The 17,790-nt window shown below is 44.3% G+C and overlaps 1 protein-coding gene across 9 annotated transcripts in view; it reads left to right on the top strand.

The window, feature by feature from the left end:
• Positions 1 to 17,790, top strand: part of KIFC3 (kinesin family member C3) — a 60,841-nt gene that overhangs the window by 22,754 nt on the left and 20,297 nt on the right. For 5 of the 9 annotated variants that reach the window (XM_050922961.1, XM_050922960.1, XM_050922957.1 and 2 more), the window contains exons 3-5: positions 2,833 to 2,924; positions 6,623 to 6,803; positions 13,176 to 13,372. In XM_050922961.1, the coding sequence (XP_050778918.1) occupies positions 2,833 to 2,924; positions 6,623 to 6,803; positions 13,176 to 13,372 (470 nt within the window). Of the gene's footprint in view, positions 1 to 2,832; positions 2,925 to 5,480; positions 5,556 to 6,622; positions 6,804 to 12,206; positions 12,267 to 13,175; positions 13,373 to 17,790 lie in introns of those variants that run through there. The other 4 variants (XM_050922962.1, XM_050922964.1, XM_050922963.1 and 1 more) reach the window with 4 other exon arrangements.

Below are 17,790 nucleotides of genomic sequence, written 5' to 3'. Positions count from 1 at the left end.
TCAGACAGGTGTTTCAGTGCTGCTGCTGTGGTGGAAGGTGAAAGGCTCCTCTCCCTCCTCCTAGTCAGAAGCCTTGGGACAAAAGTTAAATTTTAACGTGTAAAAAAGAATATCTGTGAGCTGCATGGAAGAAAACCACGTGGATTCTGTTGGTCCTTCATCTCGGGTCCTTGGGAGAGTTTGTTATCTCTCTAAAGCACTGAAACCAAATAGGTGAGTTTAGTTCAACGTTTTTTCTTCTTCAGGGGCTGACGCCTTTTCAAAAAGTAGCTAAAAGAACCAAAACCTACTTGTTGAAACATGCTGCAGCTTCTGTGCGGTTATACACAACACAAACTGTCTGTTTGCAGGTTTCAGGGTCACTCTGAGTGTTAAAGCCAGGTTTTAGCAAAAGTACTAGAAATTTTGGGTGGAAAATCAAAAACAAATGGATTGTCTGCACTCTTTTATTGTTCACTCTCTGACACCTTTAAGTTCTTAAACTTTGGCAGCAATTTGTCTATGCATTGTTTCCTCTTCTCTGATTTCTAACTACTGACCATAGACATGTGTATCTGGCCTGGTATGCAGGAGCAGGGGTCTGAAATTATGTTTTCATTCCCCCCCATGCCCTTTCCCCACTGAGCTAGGAGCATTCCTTTGTTACAGGGCGGAGAGACTGGTGGGGAGTGAGACACTAAAAACCAGTGTACTGTATGATTAGCATCAGACTGTGTCCTACCTGGTGGGGAATAATAATGTATATTAATTGCATGTATGTAATACCTTTTTATTAAGGAACTACACATGATTTTGAAAGGTTGTTATTCCTATTTTAAAGATGGGGAAACAGGGGCATAGGGAGGCAAAGTGACATGCACAGCAAGATTATATATCTATCTTGTTCATATACAGCCCTCTTCACTATAGTATCTGAGTACTTCCCAACTATTTCAGAACAGAAATAGCAATAACAACCTCTCTCTGTCCCTTTCCAGCCTGTAGGAAAAAGAGCCTGATTTATTTATAGTAGTTTTTGGTGTGTTCGTGTGTGAGATGAACTGATCATGGGAAAGCTAAACTGAAGAGTTCATTTTTGCATTTCGTTCTGGACATGGAGAGACCTGTAGTCATTCTTATTTCATTCAGGGCTGGGTTCCCTAGTTTAGCCCCAGCTCCCGTGAAAGTTCTCTTTTCCACCCTTGCAAGCCTCCCTCTGTGGTCTGTATATTCATTGTACTAATGGGACATAGACATCATAGGAAGTTATGGTCACTGAAGGAGAAGTGATGTCTCAGATAGATTGGGCCACTCTTATACAGGGCTTTGAATATCAGGAAAAAGACTTTGAGTAGCCACTTCAGAGAGCTGAGTGAGTTTCTATGGTCATGATGCCGTACACTGCTAAGCCAAGGGATTGCTGTATTTTGCAACCGCTGGAGGGTCATTCCTACATGTAATGAGTTGCAATGATCAAGCCTGGAGGTCACCAGAGTGTGAGTCACTGTAGTCAGGGCTGTGTCTGGGAGGAAGGAACACAATCTCCTGCTCATCACAGAAAAAAGTGAGTGTTTTTTGCCATCATGGCTATTTGAGCATCCAGTAGCATTGAGGACTCCACAACCATATCAACCCATAGCCTTGTGGTAACAGACACTCTTGAGAGTGGGGGATGTGAGAAAGGAGGCAAGTTCTTTAAAGTGCTTGCCACTTCCTACCAGTATCACTTCAATGGTCCTGCCAGGGTTCAGCTTTAGCCAGCTGCTCTCCATCCACGGGTTGATTTTTGGCTGAGCAGTGAGAGAGCTGGGAAATGATCCATTTTCTCAAGTGAGCTTTTTCTGCATTTGGACCCAAAAAAGAACAGAGTGGCTACGCTGCCTCTAGATTTGTCCATCTTGGTTCTGTTTCTGTAGTGAAACACATTCTGGGGGAGGAGGTGTTAGCTCACTAGTTCTGCAGTGTCAGTTAGACAGGTTTTGTGATGCAGACCTGGTCGGGCAACTAGATAGGGGATAAGGTCATAGATACTGAAGTCACAAAATAAGCGAGTAGCAAAGGTGGGAGGAGAAGCCAGGAATCCTGATTCCCAATCCCCTTGTGTGGGAGTTTTGACAGTACAGAAAAAGTTCACGCGTCTGACAGCCTTGTAGATTGAGAGGTGAAGTTTGCATAATTCTTCAGAGTCTGTTTGGATTGTTTACAGGGTTCTTCATAAAGATACATGAATAGATTTCTACAGTTTGGATTCCTATAACTTATATTCATTTGCCAACAGATCATATTTGCCCTAAAGGGCTTATTTTGCTAATCAACATTGCCAAAGTTGTAATAATACTTTGTTCTTGTATGGTGCTTTACATTTTCCAAATGATGTACGAAGAGGAAGTTGTAGTCATATGTGAAATGAGTTTGACAGGTCTCAGATCACTCAGGTGGGCATACTGTAGCTTTGCTTACACCTTTTCCTTCTCCCCCGCCCCCGACCCCCCATCTCTCCTCCTCTCTTTAGTATATGGCCCTGTGGATGAGATTTCATACAAAGCTCTGACCTGAAGTATTTTGGGCAGCAGGAATCGAAAGCTTGACGGTAGTTGTTAATGACCGTGGCTGTGAGCCAGAGAAGGGAGGGGGCTTGGATACCAGCTTTAGTTACTAGCATGATGATGGATGGCCTGGAACAGAACTTGGGGGGGAGAGAAGGAGGAGACAGGCTTGCTGAATGAGAACAGGAGGCATACCCAAGACTGAATCAATCTAAAGGGATCCCTCCTCACTCTCTGCTACACAAGCTGTTTGTAGTCAGTTTCTCCTGGGCTGATTTATTTAACATTCTTTTTTGTTTTGTTTAAGGGAGTGGACAGGATTCACTCCTCAGTGACACTGAAGAGGACTCGAACTGGTGCGGCGCTGCGAGTCCACAAGGCCCCTGCGTGACCGTGCAGGTAAGGAACCCCTGATCCCCTTCGGAGAGAGGAATGAAAGCCAGGGCGCCTACTGAGGAACGCGTTCTTTATCTTCTGGCACTCGGTGGTTTCCTGCTGAACTGTGTATCTTTTCAGCTGTGTCTTTATGGAAAAGGGAGTGGGTTATCAACTAAGTGTAATATTGGCATCTAGAAGTCATCTGCCTGCAGTGTAAAGGAGCCAAAAAATAGCTGGACTTCTCCACTGGGGAATACCTGAGGTGTATGAAGGATTTCCTGGTGACATTAGGCTCATGTAATGACACTACACCAGGCCTCATCACAACTTCTGGTGCCTGGACATATCAGGGACATGTCTCAGGAAGAGAAAGGATGTGTTGGGGAAGGCAGGAATGCTCTGCATTCGGGCTATTATGATCTGTTGGATGGTCCCTTGGGGACTGTTGCTGGCAGGGTGTAAGTCAAAGCAGCCCTAACTTGTGTCAAGGGCTGAATCAATCCCCAGCAGTTCGAAAATCTGGAAGGAATAAAGGTTGCTTGCAGTCACCTTTGCACTCTCTAGATATAGGGCTGCACTGAACTCCTCTCAGCCACAGCCCAGGATCAGGGCCATTATCGGTAGAGGATCCCAAACCAAAAATCAGTAGTAGAGATCTCAGTGTTTCCCAGCAGGATGCATTTGGGGGGAATGTGATAAGTGTCCTCATTGTGAAACTCACAGCTGATTGAACTTAGTAGTACCACCACTCTCACAGCAGAAAATCCTCTAAGGAGTAAGGTAGGAACTCAGATTATAGAGCAACTACTAGCTAATTAAAAAAAAAAACAACACTCTTAGATTTAGGTGCCAGATTTTTAAAACTAGCTTGTCTCTTTTCAGAATACAATTTATTCTGTTGCATAAAGGCACTTTGTTGTAATACTTTATTGCTTGAGTGGAGATGGAAAGGGTGTTGGAAAAATATGTCTCGGTTGTCTGGAAAGTGTTAGGAAACCAAATCCAGTGAGGAAGTGGTAAAGGTTTAGTGGAACTGTTAAGAATAACATTTTTGGTGTCACTTTCGATTTATATAATAAGCATCCAAGGGAGGAAGAAGACAAAACAAACAAACAAGCAAACAAAAAATCCACCCCATGCATTGCATACACCTTATCTCATATCTAGGGTTGTGCAATAGTGTTTACTAACTACTGATTAGGTGGATCATGGGTGGGGGAGAAGATGGTAGGAATTTCATATGGAGGGTTTAGAACAAAGGATTGAGAGTCAGGACTCCTGGGTTCTATTTCCATTTCTGTCACTCATTCATTGTTGGACTTTGAGCAAGTCACTTAATCCATGTCTCTATACAATGGAGACAATACCTGTGTGTTTCACAGAAGTGTAGAGGCAGCTCTGCTCCACTTTCCGTCCAGGCCCAGCGCCTGGTATAGCTTCAGGAATTACCTCTTGTAAAGTGCTTCTAGAATGTGGGATGACAGGCACTATCGAAGTGCCACATGTTGTGTTCTGGCTGCAGTCTGAGAACTGGTCTCCCTCGTTTTGAAGTTCAATTCAGAAACATTCCAGCTGTAATAACCATTCACCATTTTGTGCTGTGTGTTGTACTCACTCATGCCTTTCAGGTTTCTGCTCTTCAGGGCAGGGACTTACTCGTGTGGCACTGCTCACCTATCGTACAGTGCTTTTAGGATCTTAAGCCTGGTCTACACTACAAAGTTTTACCAGTAAAACTTGCCTTATTTCAGAACATTATAGATACAGTGTAACTAATAAAAGTAGCTTCTGAATGGGGTGGGGGGAAATTCTCAAGTCTCAGTCAGTGAACAGATTACAACAAAACCCATGCCCACACTGACAGATTTTCCGAAAACATTCCATCATTGCTCCAGCACCAGTACAATTCCACTGGTGAGAGCAAAGGTGAGACTGCTTGTACCACTATGTCATCTACACTTGCTTTCAGATGACGTGAGGGTGAAAATGCTAGTGTCTGGTCTACACTAGTGAACTGATCACTGCTAGTGCCCTGGCATTAGATCTGCAGCGGAGAAATCCCTACAATTGTCACTATAGAGACAGCTTCAGAGTCCTGTCTGCAGAGCTTTAAGGCAGTCCTGGCACAGCAGTGGAAGCAGCGTAATCTTTCCTGGGGTGGCAGAAAGGAGAAGGCTTGCTCCTGGAATGGAGAAGAATATAGATTTTTTTTCAAGCTACTGAATAATTGTTACATAAATTATGATAATCCCCTTATTCCTCTCCATCCTTCCAGATCTGTCATAAAACTGTTAGAAGTTAGGCTTGCTCCAAATCCGTGCCTCTGAACAGTGGCTCATTGTTAAATGGTCCATGGAAATGAGCTTACAATGTGATATAGCAGCAGAAAAAGCCAGCGTGAATTCAGAAACAACATGTCACGGAATGCAGAACGGACAATCTGTAGAATGACTACGCCAACTAGAATACTGTGTACTGAACTGGGTCCCTCTTGACCAGGGAGGTGCTGACATATTGGAAAGAATACAGAGAACAATAACCGTGATTTAGAAGCTGAAGCCATTGATTTATGAGGCTAGATTAAAGGATACATTCCTATATATTAAAGGATAGACTAAGCTAAACGTGCATCTTGGCTGAACTACAACAAAGGTAGGGAGGGACACGACTATCTACCAAAAGGATGTCAAATATTAAAGAGAGTGAGGACTTGTTCAAGGTGGTTCAAGGATGGGGGTGTAACTAGGAGGAATGGGATGAAATTAAGGAAAGGAAAATCAAGGCTGAATGTAAATGAAAACTTCCTGACACTGAAATCTGGAAAGCTCTGGTGACGTCTGCTGGGGAACATGGTGGAAGAATCATTGCTTGGGTGATCTGAAACTAGACTGGGTAGAACACCAGCAAATGTAGTGAGAGGAACAATCCCTGCACTGAACCATGTTTGGGGCTATGTGGACTAAATGACTTAATGCATCTTTTCTGTCTCTGGTTTCTGATTCACTCTGTCTGGTTTCATTGCTGCTGAAACTGATTTTTTTTCTCTCCTCCTTTTCCCCATCAATCTTGGCTTGGCTCGCCTGATTGCAATCAGGAAATCACCTGCTATGTGATGAATGGATCAGCCTCAGTCACTGTAATTGAGTATCTTTTTTTCCTACATTGCCATCTAATTTTCTGTCCTCCGCCTGTCTTCTCCTTGTTCCTTTCTCTCCAAAACAGAGGTTTCAGAACTTTGAAAAATGACCGCTATTTGAGATGCCGATTTCCAGTCTGTAGTTTGTATCTGAGACCATGTGTCTGCTGCTTCTTGTCTTTTGCCTTGTGACTGACCTTTTGGAAACTTGAGGTTGATGAGAGCTGAAAGCTGGAGGGAAAGTGTGGGAGAACGTAGGAGGTCATTGGGGAAGAGGGCACCGATGGCTTTAGTGGGATGGCACAGGCTGGAGTTTGATTAGGTTGGAACAGCAATGGGAAGGGGTTTGGTTTTAGCAGGTGGGGAGTTGACCAGATCAGAGTGGTGCGGGGAAGCGATGAAGATGTGAAGACAGCAGAAATACAGCTTGAAATACTGAGATACCTGTAATGATTTCAATACCCTCGGACACAGGGTCACCTTTCCAAATCTCACTCAGTCTATGACAAGAAGTCTAGGGAGGTTTGTGTCCTCTTGAGTTACAATGCCCTTTAAAGGGAAAATGGTTGTGTTTTGAACCCAGGCCTTGCAGGACAAGTTGTGCAAGGACAAGAGTCAGGTGAAGAACAAGGAGAATCATCGCCAGCCACAGACTCAGTGTAGGACCCAGAAGCTGGGCATAGAGAAGAGGTCGGGGTCTGCTCACAACTGGGACGCTGGAGCGCAGGGCCAGAAAGCCTGCAGCATGAACATTGGGAAAACAGGTAAAGGGGGAGGCATGAGAATTGATGGCCATTAATTCTCACGCCTATCTCTGTCTTAAGGCAACAAAATCAGAAAGAAACTGCTTCACAGTGAAATGAGATTGGGGGTAAGTGAATTTCCTCAGCTCACAGCTAATGCAATGATTCTTTTATATAAATAGAAACTGATTACTCATTAGGGAATGACTTGGGCTCAGGAGGGATCAAATGCAAGCCAGGTGTTTGCACGCAGGTAAAAAAAATTAACTGTGCTGGGTCATGTCAGGTCACTGACAGATTAATCTAACCTTCGATCTGAAGCAAAATGATCTTGTTCATTTAATCTCTTTTAAGGAAACTTTATCACAGTGCAGTTATAACCACCTATTCCTCCTAGTGCATTACCGCCTCCTTTCCTCTTCATCCCTGCTACCTTGCATCTCCTCAGCCTGAGTTTTTGTCCTGTTCTGTGTCTGTTTTGCCGCCTGTCTCTGTGCTGTTGGGTCTTGTTTAAATATTTTGGTTTTGTCTTCAGTCCCCCTCCCACGAGAGGAGATAAATGGCATTTCAGAAGGTTATATGACTTGCTTTGAAAGCTGCGTCTTGCCCAGATACTCTTCTGAATCTTAAGCACTTAAATTGACAGCTCAAACGTGGGGCCTCATCTTTGCTGTCATACAACTTCTGAGGACACTATCTCCTGCAATGTGTTCAAGAGGCTGGTCTGCTGTTGGTAGTCATTCAGAGCTCATTTATCCCTCTCCCTTGTTAACTTCCAAAGTGACAATGTGGATTTGGCAGAAATGGAGTCCTCATTGCTCCTTTTGTCCTGCTTCCCATCCTTCTATAGGCAGCATCTCTAGTACAAGAGACCAGTGAATGTAAGTGTCTCTTCAGGGTTGTAGTCTCTTGGTGGGAAAAAGGAGGTGAAGCAAGAGCTTTTCACTAAAGGTGCATGGAAGCATATTCACCTTTATGAGAGAAATGCAGGTCTGATTCTTATCCACTAACGCCAGTTTAACTCCATTGACTTCTCTGGGGGTTAGTCCTAGTTTACAGATTCAGGCCTCGTGTCTTTGGTGAGGAAAAAGCTACTCAGAAACTGTGCTGGAAGTTGGATTTTGATTCCTATTATTCGTTTTCTCCATCAGAAACTAATTACCTGGGCTTGTCCAGACACATCAGAGTGAGCCACTCCCTGCCATGCTCTGGTTTAGAACTTACTGGGTTATCTGTGGGAGACGGCTCTCTCCGCCCTGAGCGGGCCTCAGGACAGTGTGTGCGGGAGAGTGCCAAGCATGTTACGCAGAGAGAGGAAGAGGCGGCTCAGTGACAGAAACAGGAAGGAGCATAAGAAAGGAGGAAGGCGTGCCAGCTGGAAATGTAAGGTGCCAAGAGACAAAAAGTAATGCAAGGAGTAGGCAGACACATGAACTGCAGCTCTCTTCTCAGGCGGGGTAACTAGTGTGTGAAAAGGACATAACCAGAGTAAGTGTACAGTGAGTTAGACCTAGAATTTATCTTCACAAGTCTGCGGTGCCCCCTTCTCTGAACCCCCCTGCTGCTGCTGCTGTTTCCTCCTCTGCTGCCCTGGTCCCACTGCCACTTCGCTAAGCATTTCGCTGCTTTTCTAGCTGTGCCCACCTGAGGCAAATGGCTCATCTGAACTTTGCTGATCCCTCCATCTGCTAATACTCCTTGAGCTTTTTACTGGCTTTGTTCGTAGGTGTAGCAGGCTTCCCTGCTTTATAGGCTCCCCATTCTCTGGCAAATGGTTGGCAAGCTGCCGATTAGAGAGGCTCAAGACACTGCACGGTCAGCTATAAATAGAACCCTACCAAATTCACAGTCCAGTTTGGTCAATTTCACGGTCATAGAATTTTAAAAATTGTAAATGTCATGACTTCAGCTATTTAAATCTGAACTGTCACGGTGTTATAATTGTAGGGGTCCTGATCCAAAAAGGAGTTGTAGGGGAATAGGGGGGTTGCGGTACTGCTACGCTTACTTCTGTGCTGCTGGCTGGTGGTGGCGCTGCCTTCAGAGATGGGCAGCTGGAGAGCAGCAGCTGCAGGCAGGGAGCCCAGCTCTGAAGGCAGAGCCGCCGCCAGCAGCAGCACAGAAGTAAGGATGGCAGGTCATGTCATTGCAACCCTTACTTCTGCCCTGCTGCCTGCAGAGCTGGGCCCTCGGTCAGCAGCCGCACTCTCCTTCCGCCTAGCTCGGAAGGCACCAATGCAGAAGTAAGGATGGCATGGCATGGTATTGCCACCCTTACTTCTGTGCTGCTGCTGGTGGGGTGCTGCCTTCAGAGCTGGGTGCCCAGCCAACAGCTGCCACTCTCCAGCAGCCCAGCTCTGAAGGCACCAGTGCCAAAGTAAGGGTGGCAATATTGCGACCCCCCCTAAAATAACCTTGTTACCCCCCTCACAACTCCCTTTGGGGTCAGGACCCCCAATTTGAGAAACACTGGTCTCCCCCAGGAAATCTGTGTGCTATAGGGTAAAAGCACACAAAAGACCAGATTTTGCGGGGGGAGACCAGATTTCACGGTCTGTGAGGTGTTTTTCATGGCTGTGAATTTGGTAGGGCCCTACCTATAAACAACTGAAAAACCAGAAAGTGTTGAAATAACAGGACATTTCATTTGTACATTTTGCACATCAACTGCTGGCTACCTCAGCATGTACTATACAATTTCAGTGTTAAATGCCCCATATAAATCCTATGGTCTGATCTGCTCCGTATATAATCAACATATTTTGTTGTTTGTACACATCTGGCTGCAGCCTTTGTGGAAGTCACTGATGTCCACTTTAAAAGTTTTTCAGAACAAGCATGAAAGTCTGTGTGGCTGTGTCTGAAAAGCTGTGTGTGTTTAACTCACAGTATAAAGTGTCTGCCTTCCTTTGAACTCTAGCATACATAGACTACTGCTGTGTAATTAGCTTCCCAACCAGTAAGTCTGTGTGGTAAGTTATATAATGTAAGCTGCCTGTGCCATTGGCAGACCTGCCTTTCCAAGCCTCCGGTCTCCCAAAAATAATTTCTGTAGAATAACATATTGGAACAGATGATACACCTGGACCAAAGGGGAACATGTTCAAAGCATAGAATAATCTTCATGCTTTGTTTGAATTAAGTTGCGTACAATTGCCGTGGTTTTTAATTGACTGGTTTAAATTCCATAGCAGAAGGATTCAGTGTCCCAGCACAGGATTAAATTAGGTAATACACACAGATACACAGTGGTTTCAGACATGCCCTGACATCTCCTTTTATCTTAGGATAGCACTTTTGAGGTGAGAGAACACTCCCAAAGGAATAACACTTTGCATTTATATATGACTATACAGGTTCTTTTCTTAACATCTGGTAGGTGTTATCCCCTCTGATGTATAGTATCCTCTTTTACATATGGAGAAACTCAGTTACTAAGAGAGATTAAAAGCCAACAAAGGTGCACACTGCTTCTGGACGGCCAACTCAAGTCACTTTAAGGGTGTCTCAAGTACTCAAAAATTGAGGCAAAATGCCACCCAGAATCAGTGGTCATTTGTGAAAATATTGGCCCTATTCATAGGCTACGAGGCCAAAAGGGACCAGGCGATCATCTGCTCTGACCACCTGTATCCATAGCACTTCCCCAAATTAGTTCCTGTTTGAACTAGAATATACCTTTTAGAAAAACATCCAATCTAGATTAAACAATTTCCTCCACAACCCTTGGCATGCATCTTATTTCTAGTTTGAATTCAGCCCTTGGATCCTGTTATACCTTTGAACTGGGCCATGGTCACACACCGAATCAGTGACAGAGCTAGGATTAGAACTCAATAGCTGCTTTTCAGCCCTTTGCTCACACCATTATCCCATAACTTCTCTATACAGAGAGGAACACGTCAAAGGCCCGCAGTTGGTATATTAAACACTTCCATATGGTCCAAACACGTGTCTTAAAAAGAGACAGAGCTACCAAAGGTTTACATAGAAAAAAAATCAGTCTTGCAGCAAAAGCAGCTTCTTCTGATAAATACACTTTGCATAAAGCAAGCAACTTTGACTGCTTGCACTTAGCCAGACAATTACCAGCCCTATTTGGCCTTGAAGCCACAGAACTGTGTCATTTCTAGTAGTTGTTTTAACAGGTGAGAGGCAGGGCAGCGTGGTATTAGGCTCATGGCAGGCTGGAATCCTGACCTAATCTCTCTTTCTTATGGCCACAGATTCTCCCTCCTCACCACCATAGTGCCTCCTTGTAGTGTCACCCCAAATCCTGGGAACTAGCCCGTCCCTTTACTTCCACCTGGGAAGTAACAAGTACTTTAAGGATTAGTTACATGAGCTACAATGTTAGGCCTCTATGAACATGTATGTCTATAGGATAGACTGCTGTTATCCCCTTTCTCCAATCAATAACGTAAGCCCAAATATAATCTAAACCATATAAAGCCATCCACAACCTGCTTCCAAAAAATAATGCTCCCTTTGTAATTCATTTCAGTTCAAACAATAAAAGGAGCTGTGAGTTGCCTTTTGTTTCCTCACTGCTGAGGGCAGAGCAGTGAGAAAATAGCTGCGCAATTTCCTTCCACAGCGCCTCATTTTTCCAGCTTGTTTGTCCACTGTGCATTGCAGCCACTGTCAGCCCCTCCCTCACCTGCCACTGGTGTCAGATCAAGCCATCGGAATTTAGTGTGATTTTTTTTTTTGTTCGTCTGAATTAAAAAATATGAATAGTAAAGCCTGACATTACCTGAGGGACTTCAGATGAGAGTAGAAAAAAAGGCCTTGCAAAGACGGGATGGACTAGTGGGTACGTCACTGGACTAGGCCTTTATGAGAGATGCGTTTGAGCCCTGGCTCAGCCACAGACTTCCTATGTTATTTAGTCTGGCTGTAAAATTAAAAAGGGGGCTAGTACTTCTCTACCTCATAGGGGTGTTGTGAGGACAAGATCCACCGACGACCATGACGTGCTCAGACACTACCATTATGAGGCCCATGTAAGTGCTTAGACATGTAGATAGGAGCTGCAGACCAAACCTGCCCTTACTGTTTTGTAGGGCCAGATTATTACCGATAGGAGCCGAGTGGGAAAAATGAGTGAGATGTGACCATGGAGCACTGTTAGGAAATTACAGCATGTGGCATGGAGGAAGGAGATTGCTGCATTATCCTCTTCACTAGATAGCCATTGTTGCCATGCTTTGGATGGTGGCTGGTGCGCTCCTTCACTTGCTGGCCACAGCCAAAAGTGAAATGCCTCGTAGTCCCCTTGGCTCAGCCCCACTTCTTGGTAGAACTATTGCCCATTGCAAAGGGTGTTTTGGGTTATTTTCCTCAGTTTGCCCCAAAGCACTTTTTTTAATGTCTTAAATGAAATCACGGGCTCTGTCTGTGTTTTCTTTCTTGCTTGTGGAGCCAGGAATGTGGAAGTCAGCGGTCGATGAACTCCTCAGCCCAGGGCTCAGAAGCAGTGGGGTATTTATGAACGTCACATGCTTGTGTGTTCACTGTGTACTTTTCACCAGCCAAATGGCCAACAGGGAGTTTCCTGGGGGGTTGTGACTGTGGAGATGTGACGTTTGTGCCGTCGCTGTCGCACTCTATTTCTTGCTTGCATCTCTGTGCTTGGAACATTGTTCCCCACATGCTTCCATTGGTTGAGTGGCCACCATTTTCCATCTATGACGAACTGAACAGCTTTGAAAGAAAATTTAAAAAATATTGTAAGGTATTGAATTGTCAGGATTTCTCTCAAATGCCCTCTGCGACATTTTCTTCAGCCCTGGTCCTACATGAACTTAAGCATGCGTGTGACTTTACTATGGCGGAGCTCTGTAGTCCTGCTACAGTCAGTAAGACCGCTTACATGAGTAGTTAGGCACATGCGTACGTGCTTACAGAATCACAGCCTCGTTTTGATTCTGTCAGCGTGCACAGAACTATCAAACAAATTACTGTTGAAAGGTGTGCACACTTATGTCAGGAAAAACTTCCAATCAAATGATTCATCTTCTGTATCTGGAGCATCGCTGCAGCTCCTTCTGGGGGCTGGCAGAACTGCACTGGGCTTCACTGCTGGTTCCTTCCCTCAGAGCATTGATTGGAGCAGTGGGTGGTGATTGGAGCCATGAAATGGTCCTCTACACAGGTTAAGCTCATGCAGCTCAGGAAGGAATCTGGGGTTTTCACTGCCATTATGGTCCTTTTCTTTTTGTCTTTACATCTCCTGCTCCACTTTAGTCATTTAGTCGGCCCTACTTTTAGTCCACACTTACTGGCCTTTCCTGGCGTGCATCTGTCACTTCATCACGCGCTGCCCACCCCCATACAGTCACACCTACCTGCTGCTTTGTAAATGCAATGCTAACACTCTTCTTGTTGCAGGCGGAAGATTCTTTGGTGGGAAATGCTCCAGCTTGTCAGGAGCACGTCAGTTTCCTATGATCCAGAAGATGGTGGAGTCTATGGCCCAGCTGCAGGAGGAGAAGCTGCAGCTGCAGGAAGAGCTGCTGGCACTGCAGGAGAAACTTTCTGCACGGGAGAATGAAGAACTTGCTGTGTCTGTCCAGCTGCAGGATCAGGTACTCCACAAGATGGGGGAGGAACTCTGTGAGTGAACCGTGACATTTTTCAGGGTCCAGATCTCAAAAGGTATTAGGTTCCTAGCTTCCATTGATTTTGGAGGGAGTTAAGTGCCTAAATACCTCTGAGGATCTCAGCCAAGGTGTTTAAGCCAACATTATAACTTACATGCAAATTGCTATGTTCCAAGTGCTCTCACACTAAATATCTGATCTAATTCCTCTTGTAGTTATTCTGTTGCTAAGAAACACATTTTTTAAAGCAGCTATTTTGCAGGACTTGGATACACAATGTGTTGTGCTCCCTCTGTGGACTCTGCAGTAGCAGTCAGCTCACAGGTCCAGTACAGGAGGTGTGGAGGAATGTTGTGGGGAGGGAACAGTGATGCCAGGCAGCTTGGGCTTCAGCCTGGTGTGGCAGGTGCCACCTCCCCCAACTCACCTCTTTTTTTGGTCTGGGTGAGGTAGGGGAGGCACAATAAAAAATTGTAATTCAAAGAGGGCCTCAGCTCAGACAGTTTGAAAACTGCTGGTCTAGTGGTTAGGGCAGGACTCTAGGACTGAGGACTTTGAGTTCTAGTCACAAGTCTGCCTTTGACTTTTTCTGATGTTGAACAAGTTGCTAAACAGCTGCATGCTTCAGGTTCCCTGTCTAATCTTCTACTGAATCAGTTTTGTGGCATTTCAATAATCTCATGAAGTGCTTATAAATCCTTTGATGAAAAGAGCTTGTTAGGCACCACGTCTTGCTGTCTAGCAATACCTACTCTCAGAGCTATGCTGTGATTGACCATTATACTAGTGCACAAAGGGCACAGCATGAAAGGTTTGTGGTATGAAATAAGCAAGTTAATTCTAGTGTCTTTCAAAAGGCAGGAAGTAAAAAACACATTTAAAAATCAGTTTCCTAGCTGAGAAGGAGAAAACTGATAAGAGAATAGGTATGTGGGTGGGTGGATGCGGGAAAGGGTGGTACATGAGCTACAAAGACATTCTTTGGTTTCTAAGAAACAACACGTGTTTGAAAGTCATTACCCGGCTGTTTGTCAAAGAGTAGCAAGATTGTGCAACACTTGTAACCGCCCCCCACAGAAAAAAGCTTTTTTTTTTTTTTTTGGTGAGACAGTGGGTCTACAGGCTCATAATAAAAAGACTGTGTGGGAAGGGGGATTAGTTTATAACTCTAGATGTGACTGTGGTTTGATTCTGCTCTTAATTACACTGATCTAAACATGACCAAATAATTGCATTGAGTTCAGTTGGGTTACTCTGAATGACTGGTGTGCATAAGTCAAAGCAGAATCTGGCCCTATACCAGCTAACAGAGAAAGAGTGACATTGTATACAGGAGGCAACTCTTTGCTAGGGAAAAACAACTTTCTAGCATGTGGACAAAGGAGAAGGTCCCATTTCTTTAAAGAGATTCTAAAGGCTAATAGATACAAAGGCCGCACCTAAGTGCCAGACATTGCTAAGAAAACCAGTGGGTGTCTTCTCTAGAAATTGTGGCCAGGCTGGAGATACAACCCGTGAGGTCTAGCCAGGCATGCAACCAAGGCTCCACCTATTTTTCCAGGAAGGGACGGGTCTCCACTACAGGTGAAGTGAATCAGTGTCTCCTGTTGTTGTCTTCATCTTCACCTGGAAGAGAGATAAGCTGGTATTTTCTAATTTAACACTGTGAGTTTTCTGCTAATGAATTTAGGGTTAAACAAATTCTGATGTTAAATGTACTGATAATCACTTATTCTAAGTGGCTTTTGTGTCACAGGTGAATGCTTGTCTGTGAATACTATTGATTCTAAAGACATTTCAAGCCCACTCTAGGTGACTGACTGAAGTTGGAATGGTATGAAGTATATAAATCCAGTCACAGATAGATGACTATGTGTAATGCAGACTTGCTTGTGATAGATTTTTTCTTGTTTTTGTGTCCCCACTATAAGGATCACCTATTGTAAGTGTCTATAGGTTTTTACTCTTTTTAGAGGGATGCTGTTGCACTGAAATAGTATAAGCTTTCAATATTAAAGGGAAGTAAAATATATTAAAATCTAAGTTATGGATATTAAAATAATTGTTAAAAGTGATTTTTAATCCCTTATCTATGTTCTTTGCATTTCTCTCTGGTTGGACAATGAAAACAGATTAATCAGTTGCAACTTTTGTTTATTTTTTTTTCACTTTCTGGTTCTCATGGACTTGCACAGTGCTGCAATATTTGGGGACTATCTTGTTTAAAAACAAACTACTAATTCTACTGGTCTTCGGTTTTGTAGAAGTTTGTCTTTATAAAAGCCTAATTTTTAGGCAATATATGACTTCTCAGTGTACTTTTTAAAATGGAACAGCTAGTGTGGAGTGGTATCTCAGAATATGGTAATACTTATTTAAGTACTAGTTCTAACCTCACCTCATTAGATGGGTGTAACTTAACTGAGCTTAATTAATTTGTAGCATACTGTAAACATGTATTTGTTTTAAGTCAGCAGTTCCAAACTGTGGTCCACAAATCAGTGAGGGGCTGCAGAGAGCTGGGTGGTCACAGGGTAACAGCTCCTTCTCTTCGTTTCCAGCTGTTAAATGCTATTAAAAGAAGCTGAAGTATGCGAATAGTCTGCTAACATTTCTTTCCCTTGTACTTCCCTGCTGTGGCTGCCACAGGGATGTTCCATGATCACAGGTGGGGGGAAGCACTAATGAGTCTCTTTCTGTTAAGAGATGGTTCACTCTGTAGGAAAACATTAAGATCCTTTGTTATAAGATAAAAAATAAAAATGGGTATTCGTTGTCAAGGGGAGCCAATTGTCAACAGTAACTCCATCTTGGAAAGACTGTTTGGGTTCAGTTTTCTGGTGGGATCTACTCCCAGCACAGGGGACCTTCCAAGCTGATATAAAAACTCCATTGACCCTCCTCTTAGCTCCTGTTTTAGGGGGTGTGTCCAGGGTCGGTACCGGTTATCCTTGGGAGAGGGAAGGGATGTGGTCTGAGTGTGCTGTGCTCTGTCTGCTCTCATAGGGAGGCATGGGAAGCAAAAGATTTGTTAGAGACCCCTTGAGGTTGCTCTGACTAAAGCCGGGGGCAGAGCGCTCTTAAGCTACTATGGGATCACTTCTCCCCCCACCCCCCCCCCGGGCCTTCATTCTGCATTGAGCACTAAGATGGGGAAAAAGAGAGTTGGGGTCTTTATATGGAGAAGTGCACACCACCAGATCTTTGTGTCTGAAGACACTGCTTCTACACTAATCAAGGAGGGGAGACTGAGAGCCAGAATATACACTTGGGAGAAGTCTTAAGTGTGTGTGTGTGTAGGGTTGAGAGGGGAAGGTTGTCAAGCTGTCCTGGAGTGGCTCAAGAGTGTAGGTACCAATCCCAGGGAAGACTGTTGAGAAGCAAGTCACAAATCCCAAACTGGCTGTGAGGTTTTATACTTAGATTTCACCTATCAAGTGTAAACTTGTCAGGCAACATAACAGCCTAACCGTGGAGTCATAGATGGTTCCCTTGGCTACTCTGAGCTATCTTTCAACCTAGGCAAGCTAGCTCTTGTGAGAGATGGTGCCCTGCACCAAAAGTCACAACAGTAGTCAGGTTACTCCCAGACCCAAAGGACCAGTCTCGTATACCAGGTCAGTTGCACCCTAGATCTCGCACTAAAGACAAAGCTTGTAGCCAATCCTGTCAAACTATCTAAAGATTTATTAACTAGGAAAAGGAAACCAGAGTTATTTATAAGGTTAGAGCAGGTAAACATACACACACTCTAAAGGTAATAGAGGTTTGTATAATAAGCAAGCTCTATATGTCCCTTAGGGCTAACCCACGCTAAGCAGCAGGGGGACCCCATGCTTATGCCTAGAAATCTTGCCCTCTGGAGTCTAAGCAGCACAGAGATACAGTTTCTCCTTTGTAGGGATGTTTGAGCTGCTGACTCACTTGATGGGAGGAATTCACTTGCATGTCTTCTCTTCATGGGGTGGGTGGGGGAAGCAATCAACAAAGTCTTTATCTTCTTTGATGTTCCACAATAGTAGTTCTAGTGTTGATGGGTCCTCACTGTGGGACAGGACATGACACCTGGTGTTGTAGGCCAGCATTGCACACTAATTAATGACTCTCACCAGTCTACAGAGGCTTACAATGCAGATGCTCAGATATTACCTTACAATATGGTATGCAGATGATATAAGGGAGATTAATGCACACAACCGTTGACAAGCATTCAATAAAGTCTAGATGCGAAGGCCATTTTTAGAACTCGAATACTTGTTTTAACCCACAGGTGAGCCAGACTGAGCCGTGGTCTCCGTTACAGAGTTAGGGCGCAGCAAGGCAACTTATGTCGACCTAACTCTGTAAGTGTCTACACTAACATTTTCCCGCAAATGCAGCTCACCCATTACACCAATTTAATA

The sequence above is a fragment of the Gopherus flavomarginatus genome, chromosome 14 (assembly GCF_025201925.1).
Source record: "Gopherus flavomarginatus isolate rGopFla2 chromosome 14, rGopFla2.mat.asm, whole genome shotgun sequence".
NCBI lineage: Eukaryota > Metazoa > Chordata > Testudines > Testudinidae > Gopherus > Gopherus flavomarginatus.
This window is presented reverse-complemented; position numbering and strand designations above follow the sequence as displayed.